Source organism: Microtus pennsylvanicus, chromosome 19 (assembly GCF_037038515.1).
Source record: "Microtus pennsylvanicus isolate mMicPen1 chromosome 19, mMicPen1.hap1, whole genome shotgun sequence".
Taxonomy (NCBI): domain Eukaryota; kingdom Metazoa; phylum Chordata; class Mammalia; order Rodentia; family Cricetidae; genus Microtus; species Microtus pennsylvanicus.
In genome coordinates, this window is record NC_134597.1 from 26,608,084 (window position 1) to 26,630,091 (window position 22,008).

At 41.5% G+C, this 22,008-nt stretch overlaps 1 protein-coding gene across 2 annotated transcripts in view; it reads right to left on the reverse strand.

Moving 5' to 3' along the window:
- Chchd3 (coiled-coil-helix-coiled-coil-helix domain containing 3) overlaps positions 1 to 22,008 on the reverse strand; it is a 248,406-nt gene that overhangs the window by 222,461 nt on the left and 3,937 nt on the right. For both annotated transcript variants that reach the window (XM_075953625.1, XM_075953624.1), the window contains exon 2: positions 12,143 to 12,230. In XM_075953625.1, the coding sequence (XP_075809740.1) occupies positions 12,143 to 12,230 (88 nt within the window). The remainder of the gene's footprint in view (positions 1 to 12,142; positions 12,231 to 22,008) is intronic.

Here is a 22,008-nt window from a genome sequence, read left to right on the forward strand (position 1 = left end):
GATCTCACTAGAAATCACAAAACTCAACACTCAAAGAAAATACTTAAATACTGTTCTACTAGCTTGTTTGCTAATAGAAATTAAAATGCCCTCCATTAATGATTTTAACCGTATGTGTTCTCGAAACAATGTCATTTAAGTCCCTTGTTGGGAATACCAGCCTAAAGAGACCAGTATTGTTACAGACAATCCCTATTGAATAAATGCTCGTTTTCCAGATTTTATAAGTTCCCTGATAAGAGTGCAGGGGGAAAAAGTTAACAGATGGAGAAAGCAGTCATCAAAAGTGAAGTCAACAGAAAAAAGTACTGGAAGAATAAAAAGACTGTATATTTTCAGTTACTACAATGAAGTATATACACAGGTATTCACAAGAGCTGTATTTAGCACACGGGTCTGGAGGTTCAAGGGCACAGTACCATCCACTAACTCAACTAAGGTAAGGACCTCATGGTGGGAACACATACAAGACACAGATCCAAAACATCAGAAAGTCAGAGCCAGCTTGAAAAGGGCCAGGCTTGTTCTTCTGTAACAATGTGCTCCCAAGAACAGCCACAGTCCTTGATAATTACTTCAATTCCTTCCATGGCAGCACCCTCAATGATACAACTACTTCCCAGCAGACTCCAACCCTTAAAGATTCTACTCTCTTCCCCCAACACCACAGTAGAGATAAAGCCTTCATGCAACATGTTAACCAAATGGTTCACAACCCTCTCTGGATCATGGCAAGTGCAATCCAGTTTACGGGCTGAATTTAAACTATACTGAGGACATCATATAGGAGTTCATCTTCTATAGCCTCATAGGAAACAAAAAAAAATTTTTTTACAACAAAAGCTGAAGCCACCAAGCTTTGCAAACTATTTGCAGTAAGTAGAAAAAGACGGTTGCATGCTGGTAATAATTACAAAGAGAACAAATGAGGATATGGTTAGAGTAGGAGACGGGTCTACAAAATATATGTCCACCTTGAGATTTTTACAGAGCAATTTTGAACAGGGGAATCCAGGGATGATTACTGGAGACACACATGGTCTTCACCCTCCTCCCCAGAATGACATGAATAGGAAAAAATCGCAATGACACCAAGTCTTTAGCTCTTACCCAATAAGCACCCGGAAAGCAAGGCCACACTCTCCTTGTATGCTACAGAGTGCGGGGAGTACAGCGGCCTGTCAAGTAGTGAATAAGTAAAAGTGCAGGATGGACTGATTCTTCTCCCTAAAGCTTCCTGCCAAAGCCGACCTGAGTTACTCAGTATCTCTGGAAATACAGGTGAGGCGGACAGGAAACAGAATTAAGAAATAACAATTCTCAAACTAGGAGAAGAAATGCTTTCAAGTGTTTGCTTCCTATCCAACTGACAAAAGAAGGAGTAGAGGTGGATTTTAGAACAGAAGCAAGCACAGACACTTATGCTGTTGCACCTGACAACTAAGAAGAGGTCCTGACTCACTGGGAGGAGGATGCACCAGTAAAACAAATCTTTTTCAGTTCACATGTGTGCTGCAAGCCAGCCAAGGTTGCATTTTTTTGGCATTCTGATTTCAGAGTCTGTCTCTGCCCTATCTGCCAGTCATCAGGGATGGAGAAGGGAAACTCCCATGATCCCCAGTCACCCTCATTAAAACAAATTGCCTGAGAGGAGCTAGAATACAGAAGGAGAAAAGGAATAAAGTACCAAACCCCAATTTCACCATTTTACCTTTAGGGGACAGCGAGGCAAAGAACTGAGGAAAGTCTTAAGAAACACAAATAATTGAAAAGTGTAGGGTTAGCAATTTTAAATCAAAGTGAATTTTAATGTTTACCCTCAAGAATCAAACAGCATAGGTATGCCTTAACCATTCTTTTTCTAATGAGACATGATATGCTTAGCATTAAGTATTCGGTTTTACCCTTGATCTGGTTTTTATAAAGTGAATAACATGTGCCAAGTCCAGTAGGGGGCATAAACATTCTAACATGTCATTTCTTAACCTGAAAATGAAGAGGGATAATAAATGTATCTTTATTTTGGAGTGAATCCTTTAAGTCTAGAAGCTGCCAATAGCATTTTTCTATTGGCCAAGTTATTCTAAGCATCATATACAAATTGGAAGAAAAAATACATCGATTTTAAAATAACTGATCTTTAAAAATGAATGTGTACCTCCTCCATTGCTGGTGGCAATGCAGACTTGTACAGCCACTTTGGAAATCAATATGGAGCTATCTCAGAAAATTGGGAATCGATCTACCTCAAGACCCAGCTATACCACTCCTGGGTATATACCCAAAGGACATTCCATCATGCCACAAGGACACTTGCTCAACTGTGTTCATAGCAGCTCTCTTCATAACAGCCAGAAACTGAAAACAAACTAAAGGTCCTTCAACAGAAGAATGGACAAAGACAATATGGTACATTTACACAGTGGAGTGAGTATTATTACTCAGCTGTCAAAAAAATATAATGTCATGAAATTTGCAGGCAAATGGGTGGAACTGAAAAAAAAATCATCCCGAGTTAGGTAACCCAGACCCAGAAAGACAAACATGGTATACATTCACTCATAAGTGGATATTATCTGTAAAGGAGAACCATGCTACAATCCACAGACCCAAAGAGGCTAAGTAACAAGAAGAGCTCAAGAGGGATGCTTGGATCTCCCTGGGAAGGGGAAATAGAACAGACATGGTGGGGAGATCAGGTAGGGGAGGATAGAGAGATGGAGTACTGGAGGAGACAACTGGAACTGGGGGCACTGCAGCAACAGGCTAGAAACCTAGTGCACTGTAAACTCCCAGGAATCTACAAGGGTGAACCTGGCTAAGACTCCTAGCAATGGGGGATATGAGGCCTGAACTGGCTTGCTCTCTCTCTCTCTCTCCTCTCTCTCTCTCCGTCTCTCCTCTCTCTCTCTCCCTCTCTCTCTCTCTCTCCTCTTCTCCTCTCTCTCTCTCTTCTTTTCTCCTCTCTCTCTCTCTCTCTTCTTCTCTCTCTCTCTCCTTTTCTCCTCTCTCTCTCTCTCTCTCTCTCTCTCTCTCTCTCTCTCTCTCTCTCTCTCTCTCTCTCTCTCTGTGTGTGTGCGTGTGTGAAAATGGCAAACATCCTGAAGGATCACTCTGGTGATAAAGTATCAGGAAATAACTGCTTTATTTACTTGATGATGAATACATTCACAATTTCTTGTAGATAGATTGCATGATGAATACCCTTCCACTATGATCTTTGTTCATTTTTCAAAAAGACTAAATTTTACATGAGTGAGCAAACCAGCATAGGTGCTCCTGCTTTTCCATCAAAAAAGAAACTATTAGTCCCTACAATGTGGGGGGAAAGCAGGAATATCACATTAAACAGCTGACCTGAGGACATGTGTTTTATTAACCATAGCTTCATAGATGCTGCCATATGAAATACTTGTAAAGAGCCTGCTAATGAGAAGACCCGATCAACTATCTAAAAAAATGATACCTGCTGCCTATGCTGAAGGTGACACGGAGATTCCTATTGCCAACACTATTGTCTCTGTAAAATAACATCAACACTTGAAAAATAAAAATACACTGCTCAAATATGCCCAACAATGCCACTCTGCTAGTACTAAAAACATTGTTTACTACAGCTCACCTATGACAGAAAATAAGTCAATGCAAGGACTCAACAGACAATCCCTGGCATCTTGGGAGGTTTGGCAATGGCCCAAAGCTCATGATATTAGGTCTAGGCTAATTCTTTTTAATAAGACACTTGGATTCTTACGTAGTGCACATAAGATCTTAGGCTCAACCTCCAACCCTGTAAAATAATAGCAAACACCATAATAACAATGTCTACTTTGAAGAAGCTGGGGTCGTTAATTAGGCCTTCCATTCATTCTTCCCACTGGCATGGTTTTTGAACACCATCTGCTTTGGTCACAGGAAAACCTAAGTCAGGTATGTACTCTGCCTGCACCAGGAGCTTCATGTTCAACAAAAATACTAGCACAGGCATAAATTAGTAGAAAGGACTGAATGCCCAAAGATCATGCAAAATACCTGTGCTGGTTAGTTTTATACCAACTTAATCCAAGAAAATGCCCCCACCAGACTGATCTGTGGGCAAGCCTGTGAGGTATTTTGAGTCATGATTTATATGAAAGAGCACATCCTATTATTGGTGTATTATCCTAGATAGGTGTCGTAAGTGGTATAAAAAAGCAAGCAGCACTCCTCAGTGGTCTCTGCATCACTCCCTACCTCCAGGTTCTTGCCTTGCGTTCCTGGAAGCTGGACTACAAGCTATAAAATAAAATAAACCCTTTCCTCCCAAGGTATTTTTGGTCATGGTTTTTTATCACAGTCATAGAATTCCTAAGGCATAAGACAATACCATAACCATGAATTTAGAAGGCAAATAGAATCAAGAAACATACCAATAAAGCAACCTTCATGTTCTTGTCCCCCTCCATGTCTGTCTGACTGTGTGTCTGTCTGTCTGTCTCTCTCTGGATCTGAAGATGTGAGGATGGCAGCATGGCCTACAGGAGGGATGCACACTCCTTAGCTTTACTGCAAACTGAATGCACTCCTCGAACCCCTTTCCAAATAAGCATCTGCATTTCAAAAACCCGTTATTAGCTGCAATTCCCAAAAGTTACCAACCCCTTTATGATTCCAACCATTGCTCCCCCCAGGTCTTCACCCTCTAACGCTCCTCTTGCTCACCTCCATCCTCTACCACCAAAAACAACTTATCTGACTTCAAACTCCTATTCATCCTTGAACACCGAAAGACAACATCACCATCTCGTTCATGAAATCTATACTCTGCCTTCTGCAGGAAGTCAGTCCTTGATTCAATGTTTCTCCATTATGATTCACACTGCAGCGTTCTGCTCTACTCATCTCTAAAGCCCAGCACTTATTACCACAGTATCTGACACAGCCAGGACTAAATAAATGTTGGCTGGAACAAGGTACAGGAAACCAGCGAAAGGTAAAGGGGTAGGAAGAAGAAAGCCGTTCACTTTGACAAGGGTCAACCTAGAGCTGGTAAAGGGTGGCAGGGAAGCTGTAGCCCTGGTTCCTGTCCTAACACGGGGGAAAGAGCCTTCTATTGATCTCCTGCTATATTTCAACAACTGCACGTTATCTCATTTAGTCTCTATGACAACCACGTGAAGATGGCATTAGTCTCTCCATTTTACCCTGGAGGAAAATGAGACAACCTGCCTAAGATCACACAACTATTAAGACTATTAAGTGGCAAAGGCTCTCTGAACACTAAACACACACCACACTCCTCTATTCAGGTGATTCAACTACTGACGTCTGTTTCCCATTTGAAGGTTTGGGCTCTTTTCCTCAGAGGTCCTACTGACACAATCTCATTTCATGACAACCAGCAACCAAGGGGATGATTCATCTATGGGCCTTTGCGCCTGGGCCTACTTAGCCTGAAAGTACATCAGAAAAGATGCTGAAGGTCTGAGTACCAGTGCCAGGAGGTCTCTGACACTTCAGTGTCACCAGACTGGAAAGAACAGAAGAGCTTTCAATCAAAATATAATATGACCTCAAAAAGTTTCAGCCAAAGTCCTAAAAACCCTAGTGAGTAATTAAACAGTAGTTTTTAAAATTCCATTTTTAAAAGTTTTCTTTTACCATTATCACAAAAAGATGAATAAAGCTATTAAACAAAGGCTACATCAGTGGAGAGATCATGTTTAGGACAGGAAAAAATAATTAGAGAAAGTAAGTTATTATGTATAATGCTTATCAGGCTTCATAAAAAGTATTTTTAATTATATACTGTTTTTCTTTATTAAAAAAAACTAATAAAGTATGCCAAAGGTCAAAGAATAGAGGACTTCCCATACTTTTATAATAATCAAGCTACCGATGCTTCCCTGCAACCAAGTAATTGCAAGCTCTACTCATCTGCTGCTGGTTAACTAGAGCACATATATCAATTATCCGCTCACTCAGGGGAACCAGGAAATTGTCTCAAGCACATCACAGCCACTCCTTGGAAAAGTTTGACAATCTTTTCTATTCACTAGGTTCCCAAGGCCTTGCAAGGCCCTCCAGTACAGTGATAGCTGTCAACAAAGTATCAAGAAGCCCTAGGGGTAGACAGGTTTAAAAAGAACTTTCAAACACTTAATGTTCCCACAAGGTCCAACACAGGAGTAATGGATGAACCAGAGGAACAGGAGAGGGGAACAGGAAGAAATAAAATGCTGTGTCAGGCCTTACTTCCTAAAATGTTTTGTAAAAAGAAAAACATCATCATTAACAACAATAACCTATTATTTGGCTGACAGCTGGAAAGTCGATGGATTGATTCTGAATATCTCCACAAGCAATAGGAAAATGCACATTTGAAGCTCTCTTGGGGAAGAGTTTTAAGAGATCTGGGCTATCCCAATGAAGCCCTATAAAATCTGTCTAATCCCAAGAACGGCAATAAGATTGCTAATTAGGCATTTATTTTACAACTGGCATATAAAATTTAAGTCAAAAATAGTATTTCTATATATTGGCATGTCTTTATTTTCTGTACTCCATCAGAATAGTTTATATAGACAATGTCTTGCATTTTATAAATCTTGACACAGGATTACAAATTTCTAACTTAGTTTTTACCTTTAATAATAACCATGATTTATTTGGTTGTTTTACCCATAGTTCTGAGAAAATACAATACAGTCTTAAAATCACTTTCAAGTTAGTATCCAAAAATCTACTGTAACAAAACTAGGGTGTTCTGTTAAAATAGCTTCTTCCTTTGTCCTAGTCTTGACGCGTGGACTAAGGGCAAGCAGCACTTTGGCAGCCTCCTGCTCTAATCCTCACGTGCAGGCACCTCCAGGGCCACTGCTGCTTCTCAGCAAGCGAGCCAGCCAGACCACCCATAAGCACATCCATGTGGTAAATTACAGCGGTGGTCACTAGGTAGTAACCCCAAAAATTTCCTAAACAGCAACAGAGCCAGCATTTAATCCACTAACAGGAAGTCGTTAGGCAGAACTGGCTAATGGCAGGGACTACTGCAAAGTGCGACTTGGGGATAGTCCAGAACGTGCCAAGCTTTTTCTCTACAGCGCCTTCCCTCTGGCGCGGCACCAGTGGTGGGTGTGACCCTCGTGCACTATGCCCAGACCGCCCTAAAACATAAACTTTCTACCAGGAATTGGTTGTTACACAAAAAAGACTAAGTCCTTCTTGAAAAGAAGATTTTAAACTTTCGTTGGTTTCTTAAAAGAAGATGTAAGGCCAGGAGCACTGAATCAGATGACACCAAGTAAAGTGATCCAGATGAGATGATAAGGGTTGAGCCGTGAATCTCCACTGCCCAGCCATGCAACCTTATCATCAAGTCACCATAAAATGGCTTCCCTTCCCAATCTGGTTTCGACTCATCCTTTCCCTGCGCTGCCAAGAAACACTTGTCTCAGTTACTGTTCTACTGCTGTGAAGAAACACCACAACTGAGGCGAATGATAAAAGGAAGCTCTTAATCGGGGGTCTGCTTACAGTTTCAGAGGGTTAACCCATGACCATCATTGCCAGGAGCATGGCAGCAGCAGGCAGGCAGGCATGGCACCGGGCAGCAGCTGAGAGCTCACATCTGATCCGCAAGTTGCAGGCAGTGAAAACAAGCGGGACTGGGCCTGGTGTGGTCTTTTGAAACCTCAAAGCCCACTCCCAGTGACACACCTCCTCCTCCAAGGAGTTCCACACTCAAACACATGAGCCTATGGGGGCCACTTTCATTAAAACCATCACACCATCTTAACATCTCACTTCACGGGCTCAAAACTCATCTCCTAGAGCCTACAGTGCCACACGACCTCACACAGCTGAGAACATTTTATTTTTTCTTGTTCCTTACAGTGCCAAATAAGGATAAATAAAAATGCTTAAAATTTTTTCACTTAAAAGGAAAATGGTCTTATTTTGTGCAATGGTAGAATATACGTATTCTTACCACTCAGATTTGTTAAATGTAAAAATATCAATGAAAAAAATCAGCACTTTATTTTTAACCATAAAAATGTTATTAACATCTGGTTGTACATGAAGGAAGAAGCAACTAATGCAATTTTCTAGTCTTGTATCCTAAAATTAGATGGAACTTCTCAGTAGCTGCTGGGACTTCAGAGGATAAGATGAAACTCTTTAACGTCTGGTTAAGCCCCAGGAAACGTTATCAGAATTGATCTGGTCTATGCACTGACTCTACAGGGAGTATAAGCCACATTAACACCCCTCAGATCCCTTTCTCAAGGTCTGCCTCAAGCCCACATCCCTGCACAGCAAGCCAAGCTTCTGGCCCGCTTCTTTCATTTCCTAAAGTGCCTTCCAGACTTCTGTACACACTCCACCTCACTTACATATTTGTTCCTTTACTCAAAAATACTGCACAACACCTTCCTGCTAAATGTGACTTGACCAAACTGTTCTTTGAGTCCAAGATCACTGCCATGCCGATACCTGTTCACAGAAGAAGCTAACCATGAGCTTTCTTCATCATTCATTAAACATGGACTGTTACAGATCGTCTTTCAGGAGCAGGATGTGCTCGTTAGAAATTAGATTTAATGCTTTGGAAGCACCAGGCAAATTATCCATTACAGTAATGCAAAAGATTAGGATACTGGCATCCACAAAGTTTGACATGTGTCCGAAGGAGATCTAAGACAAGGCACCTTCTTCACTCAGACGTGAAAACACCGGTCGAAGGAATAAGCAGGACTTGTTGACTTTGAACTCTTCCTACAGCGCTGTGTCTAGATGAGCCTTAAAGAGCTGTTTAAAAATAACCAGAAGGGCCAGATTCTGGGAGAAAAATACACACAACATATAGATGAATCTGTTTCCCTAAATTGGCTGCTTAGTTTGGGCTGTGCTATTTCCTGCTCAAATTGGTTTCCTGCAATTTGTTAAGGCTGCCAAATACTTAGTGATCTCAGCAATACGCTTAACACAAATCGGCAAATCTTCCCTATTTTTCACAATGACAAGAAATTTACAGAGAAACTTGCACAGTGAAGATAATAATAAAAATGAGCTCATTTGTCTCCCCCACCCGGATTTATCATTTTCATCAGGTTCCCAGTGGCTTAGGAAACCAATAAACAGCCTCCTAATACCATTTCCTGTTTGATTTTCTCATATTGATCTGGGGACAGTTTCTTAGGGTCGAACATGAGCGGTCTGACCTCACCACAGGCCAGCAAAACTAAAGGATCAAGATGAAGGGGGTAAAGGCCAATAGCCAGCATTGATTTTTAAAATCAAAAGATGCAAGATGTTTTAAAAAAAAAAAAAAAAGGTAAGTATGGAGCTGCACACAATGCCATCCCCTCTGTCCACCTAAGAAAAAACTAGCTGGTATAAAAGCAAGTCAACATAGTTGCAATAATGGAGCAAAGGAGCCGAGGCAGAAAGGACACGGTTAAGTTCTTTAGAGCGCATTCATTCATTAAAGTGGCCTTGCAATCCGCTGTGTGTCACAAAGTGTATTATTTTTCCCAAACAGCTTTACATGCAAATACTTATTGCAACGAGTCATTGATCTGGTTCAAGGCTTCTCAAAAAACAAAAAAAAGTTACAATAAAGTTTAAAAAGAAAAAAAACCTTACTTTTGTAGAGCATAAATTATATTCTCCAAACTGTATGTGTGTGTTTGTGTGCATGTCTGTGTGTGTACATATACATATGAGGAGGCTTAGTTCTTTTATTCAGAAATCCTCTGGTTCTCAGGCCATCAAATACACTGCTCTATATTCATGTAAGTGATAGCCTAGGGATGGTATTAATAAGTCCTGGAAGAAAGAAAGCATTTTAATAAATATTAAAAATTCAGCTCACATTTATATATAATTTACTTGACACTGAAAATGCAGAAAAAGCTAGTGACGTTTCCATCAATACACTTTTGTAGACTTGAAAAATGATTTCACAGCACATCTGAATTATGAATCATAAGAACTCTATTACTGTATACTGGCTAAAACCCCAAAGAGAGAAACTTGGAAGAGAACATAAATTTTGAGATTAGAACTTCTAACAGCATATTTTTTAAATTTTAAGAACCAATGTTTGCTAATTTACACAATCATGGTCTGTTTTCTTTTTTGGTTTTTCAATGCAGGGTTTCTCTGTAGCTTTGTAACCTGTCCTAGAACTAGCTCTGTAGACCAGGCTGGCCTGGAACTCACAGAGATCCACCTGCCTCTGCCTCCCTCCAGAGTGATGGGATTAAAGGAGTGCGCCACCACCACCCGGTCTAATGGTTTTCTTAACATAAAGGCAAGATCACTTCAAAATATTGTACTAATGCTAGTAGCTCTCCTTTTGGCTTAGGTTGAAAGGAAGGAAACCACTTCATAGCCTTCTAGGTCTTCTTTCTATGACGGGGCCAGAGAAGTGATCTGACTGCTCCAAATATGAAGAAGAGTCTCCAGCACCACACCTGCTGCGAAGCTGTGTCCAAAGCTGCTGTAAGGATACTACACCTCCACAGAATGTCCCCAGAGTTTCATTACTGACAGTCCTAGGATGCGTGATGTGGAAGGAACAGAGTGAGTGTCACAAGCCACCAGCACACACAGCCACACAGCCTCAGTCACATCATTAGAGCACCTGATACATGCCCAGCTCTGGAGAGGCCCAGGCTAGACCCACACAGCCGAGCTTCCTGCAGGCTAGTCAAAGGTAAGGAGCAGCTACTCTTCAGTGAGAACTAATCTGACCACTAACTCACAAGGTGATAGTTTAAGTCTTCAGTGCCCAGGATGATCACAGCTGAGCATGAACAATGTCTGCAGACATGTCAAACCTGGAATAGGAACAGACAGATTCCTCAAGAAAGTCAAGCTTATCACGTCATCCATGCCTGGCTCTGCAGGTCATAGTGATGTTTTACTCTTTTGGCTTTTGGGGGGAACCTGCCAACCAGCTCCCAAATAAATCACACATGGAGATTTATCCTTAGTTATGAATTGCAGCTCCAGTTGAGGGTTTGGTTATCTACCCTATCCTGGAAAAGATGGGGCGAAGCAGCAGGTTTGTAAGAGAATAAATGGAATTTACAGGCTATGTTAAGTTAGATATATGCTTGCCTTTGTCTGTGTTAATTAACCATAAGACTGTTCAACACTCCTACTAAACAAGAGGCTTTGAAAGACAGAAACTGTTCCTGATTAAGCCTGGTATCAGAAGCTCAAGTTATATTTGCAAACTTAATGGTCAGTTTGAGGGTCACAACTGCCCCACCACTACCACCAGTGGCAAGTACCCAACGGCTCATCTTTCTCACTTTTACAACCTGCAGCCAAAAAAGCCCCTTTCAAATAAACAAAAACTCTTGGTCCAAAAGTAATCACTCCCATACTGTTCTTCTTGTCATTTCACAACCAATGGCATGTCCAGTCACCATCTGGGCGGTATCAAGAGCAGAGCGGAAAAGGGCTAGGGACGCAGTCCAGGGGGAAAGCACCTACCTACCTTCTGAACATAAGCTGGGTTCTGTCTCCAGAGGAGAAAAGAGAGAGGAGCTGGCCATGCAGCTTGGTAATGATTTGTTACATGAGCACTAAGGTAGAGCTAGAGGAAGGTGAGGGAAGAGGAAAAATACTGGTCTCTTTAGCTCCTTCTCATCCAAAAAGACCTATGCATGATGAGGCTTAAAGCAACAAACTAACAAACTAAATCTTTTGTAGAAGCTTAAAAATTACTAGAAAACAAAAATATTAGAGATATTTAATAATTCAGAAGCAATGAGTATTTTTTAATTTCAGGAGTTCTTTTCCTCCTAAGGATATTCTTAAAAAAAAATAAGTATTTACTAAATATTTACTCCTTAATCTCTAATATTCCTACTATCGAACTAGTTCACACAAAAGGTGTGAAATGGCATTCTGATGAAGCTTAGCAGAGGGTCTAGGAGTTGGATGAGCAAAATGAAAGTTCACAAAGTGTAACTAAGAGCAGAGCCAAACACTTTAGAAGAAACCCTGATTTCTAACATTCACTGTAAAATGCTGAACATCCAAACGCCAAAAGACAGAGGGCAGCTGCCTACTGAGTAGTCCCCTTTCCCTACTGAGGGTTTTTTTTTTAATGAGAATCCCTAAAATAAAAATGTCACCATACCTGAAGCACCATAAACACTGGAATACCGCTGAGACTTAGAGCCAGACGGAGAGGACTCCTTCATCCGGTCGATGACATTTTCTGAAAGCTGCAAAAGAAACATCTGAATGATGAGACAGAAACAAAAGACAATACAATAACATCCAAGTAATCCCACACTTGCATCATCCTGCACAACGAATGGCCTACTCAATTAGACTCACGCAAACAACTGCAGAACTGTTTTAAAATTCCAAGTCACACCCACAGCACTGCTCCCCTATTTCTTCTCATGCACTAAGTGCCCACTGCAAATAACAGTTCTTGATTTGTGGGGCGCACCAAGTTATAATCCTGGAGTAAATATCAACCACCAAAACTCCTTCAGTATTTATTCAGTAAATATTGACCAAATGCACATGTATGTATTTATGTATGTATTAACTGACCTCAGCTCACTCCTTCCTCTCTCTCTCTCTCGCTTCCTTTCCTTCCAACCTCTCTCGCTCCTAAGACTAAGAGCACACAATTGCTTTCAACAGCTTTGATTAGGCACAAACTCTGCACCAAGAATAGGCTAGACTTAGAGGGTTCATAACCACCAAGCTGCTACAAGAGAAGTGGGACAGAGACAAAGCACTTAAGAATGCCAGGAAAGGAGCGACCCGACGGCAGCAGCTGTAATGGAAGTCTACAGAAACACAATGGTCTGTGCAGCCAGCCGGACTGTAGGGATGCGGCTCGGGGAGAGAAGGCGAACAGAACTCAGGAAGAGAAAGTGACAGCGCAAAGAAACCACATTAAGTGTGGATCCGAAATGGGGTTGCCACCACTAGACCTCTAAGTGGAGAAATCAAGCAGGTTGCAGGCCAGAGGCTCTGGGGACCACTCCAGCACACAGATTTGAGTCCTAGTCCCATGGTCATTACACTGTCCTTTTGTGTTTTCTTCACTGTGCTCACCAATGTCTGACACTTGATGCTTCCTGTCTACCTTTCCCACTACAGAAGACGATGACAGAAGAGCAAAGGTTCTGATGTCCCATCACTATATCCCCAGACTCAACAGCCCTGGGAAACACAGTGGTTAAACAGCTAATGACCACTGTCAGTGAATGGATGAATGAGCATAGAGAAAGAGGAGCTAAAGAAAAAGGTGGATTTTAAAACTTTTAGTAAACACACTTTGAACGTAGCAAACTAAGTTTCAGGGGGCAATAGGCATTGAATATTTTAGCGGGATAATGACATAATCAGATTTACACTTCAGAGAGATCACTCTCGCTACAGTGTAGACAACAGATTGATGCAGGATAAAACAGAAGAAGGACCCCTGGAGGAGACTAAAGGACCAATTAAGAAGCTATTAAGCATATGTCCACACAAAGCCTTGCACAGAATGTGCACAGAGGCATTATTCATAACTGCAAGAGTGGAAACAAACAAATGGCTATTTACTGGTGAACAGATAAACAAAGCATTATAAATCCACAGAACAGAATAATGCAGTTCAGTAATAAAGAGGAATGAAGCTACAACATGTACAAACCCAAACTCATAAAGTTAAATGGAAATGGCCAAATAACAAAGATCACACACTACAAAATTGCTTCTTTTTGAGGTGGGTATCTCACTATGTAGCCCAGGTTAGCCTCAAACCTCCGGCATCCACCTCCCAAGTGCTGGAATCACAGCTGTAGGCCATCACATTTGGCCGTGTTGAGTCTACTTATCTGAAACACCCAGAAAAGACAATTTTATAAGTAGAGCATCAATAAATGAAGTTAGTTAGGGCAGAGATGGGAGTATGGATTAATTGTAAAAGAACTCAAGGCCTTGCTCCAATTATGAAAATGTCACTTTAACATGGTGCTTATTTTAAGAACTACTGAACTCCACAGCACTAAATGTCTATATAAAGAAGCTGGAAAAATCCCACACTAGTGAATTAACTGAACATTTGAAAACTTTAGAACAAAAAGAAGCTAACGCACCCAAAAGAACTAGAGGGCAGGAAATAATCAAACTGAGGGCTAAAATCAACAAAATAGAAAACAATACAAAGAATCAATGAGACAGAGTTGGTTCTTCGAGAAAAATCAACAAAATAGACAAATCTTTATCAAAAATAACCAAAAGGCAGAGAGAGAATATCCAAATTAACAAAATCAGAAATGAAAAGGGGGACATAACAACAGACACGGAGGAAATCCAGAGAATCATCAGGTCATATTTCAAAAACCTGTACTCCACAAAATTGGAAAACTTAAAGGAAATGGAAAACTTTCTGGATAAATATCACTTACCAAAATTAAATCAAGAACAGATAAGCAAATTAAACAGACCTATAACTGCTGAAGAAATAGAAACAGTCATCAAAAGCCTCCCAACCAAAAAAAAAAAAAAAAAAAAAACCAGGACCAGGTGTTTCAGCTCAGAATTCTACAAGACTTTCAAAGAAGAAATAATACCAATACTCCTCAAATTGTTCTACACAATAGAAACAGAAGGAACATTGCCAAACTCTTTTTATGAGGCTACAATTACCCTGATACCCAAACCACATAAAGACATTACTAAGAAAAAGAATTATAGACCAATCTCACTCATGAACATTGATGCAAAGATACTAAATAAAATACTGGCAAATCGAATCCAAGAACACATTAGAACAATCATCCACCATGATCAAATCAGCTTCATTCCAGAGATGCAAGGATAGTTAAATATACAAAAATCTGTCAACGTAATCCACCATATAAACAAACTAAAAAATAAAACCACATGGTCATCTTATTAGATGCTGAAAAAGCTTTCAACAAAATACAACATCCCTTCATGATAAAGGTCTTGGAGAGAGCAGGGATACAAGGAACATACCTAAACATAATAAAGGAAATATACAGCAAATCAACAGCCAACATCAAACTAAATGGAGAAAAACTCACAGTGATCCCACTAAAATCAGGAACAAGACAAGGCTGTCCACTCTCTCCATAGCTATTCAATATAGTTCTTATTGCTAAAGCAATAAGACAACAAAAGGAGATCAAGGGGATACAAATCAGAAAAAAAGAAGTCAAACTCTCACTATTTGCTGATGATAGTTTACATAAGCGACCCCAAAAATTCTACCAAGGAACTTCTACAGCTCATACACACTTTTAGTATCGTAGCAGGATACAAGATTAACTCAAAAAAATCAGTAACCCTTCAATACACAGATGATAAATGGGCCAAGAAAGGTATCAGAGAAACATCACCCTTCACAATAGCCACAAATAGCATAAGATACCTCGAAGTAACTCTAACCAAGTGAAAGACGTGTATGATAAGAACTTTAAATCTTTGAAGAAAGAAATTGAAAGACACCAAAAAGTGGAAAGATCTCCCATGCTCTTGAGTAGGTAGAATTAACATTATAAAAATGGCAATCTTACCAAACGCAATCTACAGATTCAATGCAATGCTCATCAAAATCCCAGCAAAATTCTTCACAGACCTCGAAAGAACGGTACTCAACTTCACATGGAAAAGCAAAAAACCCAAGATATCCAAAACAATCCTGTACAATAAAAGAATTTCTGGAGGCATCACAATCCCTGCCTTCAAACTCTACTACTGCAGAGCTACAGTACTGAAAACAGCCTGGTATTGGCATAAACAGACAGGAGGACTAATGGAACCAAATCAAAGACCTGGATATTAATCCACACACTTTCAAACACCTGATATTTTACAAAGAAACAAAAAATATCAAATGGAAAAAAGAAAGCATATTTAACAAGTGGTGCTGGCATAACTGGATATCATCATGTTGAAGAATGAAAATAGATCCATATCTATCACCACACACAAAACTCAAGTCCAAATGAATGAAAGACCTCAACATAAAGCCAGCCACACTGAACCTTATAGAAGAGAGTGGGAAGTACACTTGAACGCATTGGCACAGGAGACCACTTCCTAAATATAACCCCAGTAGCACAGACACTAAGAGAAACAATTAATAAATGGGACCTCCTGAAACTGAAAAGCTTCTGTAAAGCAAAGGACACGGTCAACAACACAAAACAACAGCCTACAGAAAGGAAAGATCTTCACCAACCCCACATCAGACAGAGGAATGATCTCCAAAATATACAAAGAACACAAGAAATCAAACAATCCAATAAAAAATGGAGCACAGAGCTAAACAGAAAACTCTCAACAGAGGAATCTAAAATGGCTGAAAGACACTTAAGGAATGCTCCACATCCTTAGTCATCAGAGAAATGCAAATCAAAATGACTCTGAGATTCCATCTTACACCTGTAAGATTGGCCAAAATCAACAACACTGATGACAACTTATTCTGGAGAGGTTGTGGGGAAAAAGGGAACACTTCTGCATTGCTGGTGGGAATGCAAGCTGGTACAGCCCCTTTGGATGTCAGTGTGGCGATTTCTCAGAAAATTAGGAAACAACCTTCCTCAAGACCCAGCAATCCCACTTTTGCTCAACCGTGCCAAAAGGACATGTGCTCAATTATGTTCATAACAGCATTATTTGTCATAACCAGAATCTGGAAATAACCTAAATGCCCCTTGACTGAAGAATGGATAAAGAAAATATGGTGTATTTATACAATGGAGAAAAAAACAACATCTTAAAATTTGCAGGCAAATGGATAGAGCTAGAAAACATCATTTTGAGTGAGGTAACCCAGACCCAGAAAAACAATTATTATATTTACTCACTCATAAGTGGTTTTCAAACATAAAGCAAAGAAAAACAGCCTACAAATCACAATTCCAGAGAACCTAGACAACAATGAGGACCTTAAGAAGACATACATGGATCTAATCTATATGGGAAGTAGAAAAAGACAAGATCTCCTGAGTATTGGGAGCATGCGGACCTTGGGAGAGGGTTGAAAAGGAAGGGAGAGGCAGGGAGGGGAGCCGAACAAAGTGTAGAGCTCAATAAAAATCAATTAAAAAAAAAAGAACTATTGACCTGTCTAGTTAATGCAAGTACATTTGGAGGCATATAAATTACTCTACAGCCAAGTTGTGGGGTGGGGGGCTATTTTGGTAATACAGTAGCTAACACATTCAAAAGATACTTAGGACCTTGCATGGTAGCACGTGCCTATAATCCCAGCACCAAGGAGGCAGATAAACGAGGAACAAGAGTTCAGGGTCAGTCTGAACTGTATGAAAAGACTGTCTCAAAAATAATGCATGTCTACAAGGCATTTAGGATTCAAAATTGCTAAGGCCGACTTCATGCTAACTTCTTGTCATCTCTACCCTAGTGCTTTCCTCATCTAAGCCTTAACAAGCCTGGGTGCTAACTACTGGCATTATCTCTATTAGATAAGTAAGTGAGCAAGAAAATGACTGCCAGCAGATACCAGCTCCCAGATCACACAGTCTCACAGCAGGGAAGCTGGGTTCCAACTCAAGTCCAACTCTCAAGGTCAAAATCAAATGCCCCACTTCAGTACCACACTCAACATCTGCTAACACATGGAAGCAAAGCAGAGGTCAACCAGGACCCTTGTTCGGGTTAATGAGGAGCTTCTGGCTAGAGTGACAGAGTAATGCCCTCCATAGAGGTCCTTCTAACTTCCACTTCCTCTGCTCATCATTGCCTGGCCTGGACTCTCAGTGCAACTACAAAAGCATTCTGGTAAAAGGCACCAGCGGTAATCCTTTACACTCTACCTATATAAACTAGTATATATTCCTAAAGCACCTACCCATACAGCTTCCCTCTGCACCTAGCCCCACCCCGTTGTCACTGTCCTCCTTAGTCCAGAGCCTTTCTAACCTCTCGCCCACCACATTTCGGAGGGTTCTGTCCAAGTCTCAGGCTCTCCCAGGCTTCCGCTGCTGCCTGGCCTCAGGGCCGCAGGGCTCGGACTCTTCTTTGCCCTCACTCTCTGTCTTTCCGTGTGCTCTTGGTAGTCTCAATCTCTTGACGTTTCCTGCCTCAGTCTCCCTAGTGCAGGGCTGACAGACATATTTGCCACCACATTCAGCCAAGCCTTCCTTAACTGCTGCTGATGAATTCATGAACTCTAAACTCCAGGATTCGACACATTTAGCTACTTACTAAACAGCTGCCCTCAGACAGACTGAAATACCTCATACCCAGCATACCCAAAATGGAACCTGTGCTTTCTTCCTCCTGTTTCCTTTTACCGAGTTAACGCCACCCCTCCATCCAGAATCCCAAGGCAGAAAAGGTCCTGAAGCCTAAAATGCCAACTGAACTGTTGTCACGTCTTCCCTCAGCTCACTTCTCATTGGATGGTAGTTAATTCTCCAACCTTAACTTCCAGTTCCTCCCTTTATACTCCACACCCAAAGGTTCCCCACCCACAGATGGCTGTTGTTATCTCTGCCACCATTGCCCCCTTCCCACTCAATCCCTTAAGATAACGTCAATATCCAAAAGCAATCACTCACCAAACTAATTCTGCATTCAATTCCAACAGTGTCTGCCCCGCAGAGCTATTGGGTCCCTGCGCCCACTACATCTAATACAAGCACTCCAGTGAAGAGTACTTCCCCTTTGTGTTGAAACTCTGCCATTCCATGACACTGAGCTCCTACATCACTGAGGCAAGGCCCTCGAGATACTGTGTGAACTGTCTACACCTTAACAGGACCTCTGATCTGCCTCAGGGCCCAAGTTAAAGCAGAAGTGAGACAGGAAAGGAAAAGCAGCTCAAGAATTGTGCTCTTTAGAGAAAAAGCCATGACTCCTCTCTTAGAGGACCAGTCACACCAAGAAAGCAGTGTACCCAGAGGCTTGGAGTCCTGAGACACCAGGGCCAGAGGCATCTTTTCTTGTTGCTTTATTTCTTTGTTTTGTGATTCTAGGGGCTGAGTCCTAGGCCTCCAGCCCTACCGACCTCAGACCTACATCCCCAGCAGCCCTTGCTACATATGGTTTTATTTTTTTGTTTGTCTGTTTGTTTTCTTTTGTTTTTTGAGACAGGCTCTAAAGTAGTCCAGGTGAGCTTCAAACTCACTATGTAGCTCAGAATGATCTTCAATCCCGGATCCTTCTGCCTTCACTTCCACTGTACTGGAAGACAGACAGGAGTCCAGAGTCTGGGTAAACCTGAACTTTATCTACGAAGTTGAAAAGCTTTGTTCACACCAACCCCAGTCCTCTCCATCTCTGGGTGATGCTGAGTAACATCCGGGTCCAGGAGCACTGAGTCCAGCAGTGGCTGCCCCAATCTCCATCCCATGCCCTTTCAGCAGTGTACCCCACCAATCTCCCACATATGATAAAGGCATTCCCTCTCACGAGAGAAAACAGGCCTTCGTTTCTGAAGCCCATAGCTACTTTAAGTGATATGTATTATATAAGTGACATATATTACATTAAATGATATATAATTCATACATACCATATATTTCATAACAATGTATTAATGTTACAATATATTCTATATAACTCTATATGGCTGGGGCCAGAGCTCAACAGCAGAACACTTGCCTAGCATACACAAAGCCCTAGGCTTGATTCTCACAAACTAAAAATAAAAAATTAAAAATTAATCACTACATATTATCATCACCAAATACTACGAAGTTGATATACCATAGTACACATACAATATATATTATAAAGCCAGTATATAAAGCTCATCAGTTTTTGTAATTTATACATGCAGTAACTTTTACATTCTAATTTACATTTCTATATTTCAATCCAAAATCAAAGAACTGCAACATTAAAATCACACGCAACTATAACTGGTCAGACATGTTAGCTAAAACACAAATGTCAGCTATAAACACTGACCTGTGCTTTCTAAATACTCCACCTCTTCCCTTCAAAATGTATACTAACAACTTTCTACAGCAACTGTAAACGTCCTTTTAATCCCTAAACGTCACCCTTCAAACAGAAAAAGCTGGCTCAGAACAATCTAAGAGGCTAGCCACCTCACTTCCTCTGTCTGAGAGGTCGAAGTCTCAGCCACTGGGCTATAAGGGGGTTGTAGCATATACACCATGACTATCTGCTAGAGTGGTTATTCATGCAGCGATAGCCACAGAATCTGTCTCTTCTAGTTTATCCTCACCACCTGGCCAATATGGAGCTCCTCTCCACGTGGGGCTGAGGATGAGGCTGGAGTTCTTACCAGCAGCTGTCTGGGTCCTAGGAGTGTGTAAGGTGTTGGGTTTTCTTCCCTATGCTTTTGGGGCATAGAAGTAGAATATGTCTTTCAAATCAGTAAAAGTATTTGTTAACCTTTTGTTGCTTTTGTGGTTTCTCTGATGCCTCCATATTGCTACTCAACGTCATTCTAACGCCAACCAAAACATTTCTCAAAGTAGGTTCCAGTCACATGTAGTCAAACATATGTAAATGTCACCCAAAGACTCCATGGTAAGCATATTGCAGGCCCGCTGGTTAGGAGTCGCCCTGCACCTGTTCCTCCCCAGCTGAATTCTTGGCCTTTGAGGTGCACTGGTAGGAATGGCAGCCCAAGAACTGCAGTTGTTCTCCTGACTTGAGCACTATTACCTGTCCCCAGCTAGCTGGATACGGCAACTCCAGTCTGAGGAAAGCTCAGGTCTCACCTGATCTCCTCTGAGAACTGGCACACACTCAGGAGGCAGCAGACAAGTTAAACTATACAGGTCAAGGTCATACACACAGCCCATAGCTGTAGAACAGCTCAGCTCTTCTGTGAGGAAAGTTACCCCAAGGCTGGGCAGAGGTGGGGGTCAAAGACACCACATGAGCTTCAGGAAGAGCTGGACAAGCAGCCTAAGAGGAAACTCTCCAGGAAACACGTCTGTCCTTAAAGAGGGCATTCCATTACAAGAGCCTTCCCCACTTGCTGACCTTTAGCAGCTCCACCTGTCTTCTAGCTGCCTTTGGATCTCCATCCAAACACCAAACGTGTAGTAAACGCTTCACACACATATTGATGCTACAAATTACACCCAGAGGCCTCTGGACTTCGGAGTCCATGGACTAAGTCAATGTACATGAACTCTGTGTTCACTGTATTGTTAGGGCAGAGTCCATACCTCACAGAGCTCACAGTGGTTCGTATAGCAAAAGAACCACAAGTAAGGGTGATTGGAACAAGCAGGCCTGCTGACAGAAGCAGGCGCCCTTACCTACCTACCCTATTCAGACACTTGAGCAGGCAGAACCCGACCACTGTCTGCCTCACACCAGAGGCTCCACGGGGCATGGTATCATCTAGTCATCCCGCTTACCTCTTACCACTCATTGTTTGGTCTTACCCAAAATTTGCACAAAAGTACCCCCCACCAATCCAGAGCTCAGCATGTTTTCAGATCCAAGAGGCCGAATAAGAGAACAAAGCTAAAGTCTTCTGCTCTCAGAGGGGACACTCAAATTATCTTTGAGATGGTAAAGGCCTGAGCCACATGACACAGAACCGTTCACAACTGAAGCTGTTTCTTATCAAATTGCCTTAAAGAAAACAGCAAATTTTCTCTCTTGGTTTTCCCTCCAGGTAAGAACAGATCACTTTCTGAGCACTGCTTCCCCCACGACCTTTTGAAGGCACAGACACCAAATTGTCATACTGTTAGAAAACGAGGTGGCAGGGAACACAGACTCATTTCTGTAAACCATGTGATTTTCTGTTCATATGTAGCTCGTTACTTGTGTTCTGCATCCTAGAAAGCTTAAGATGGCCCAAGACATTCACAGAACCTAACACTGAGACTAAATTACTCACAGTCCCTATGACTAACCAAATAAACGCGCAATCCTGCACACGCTCGCTGCTGAGCCCTCGACAGCACCCCTCATTTAGAATCCCTTCATTCAGGGGCTCTCAGCTGCCAACACCTCCCAAAGCGCATGGTGTTTCAGAGGAACCCACAG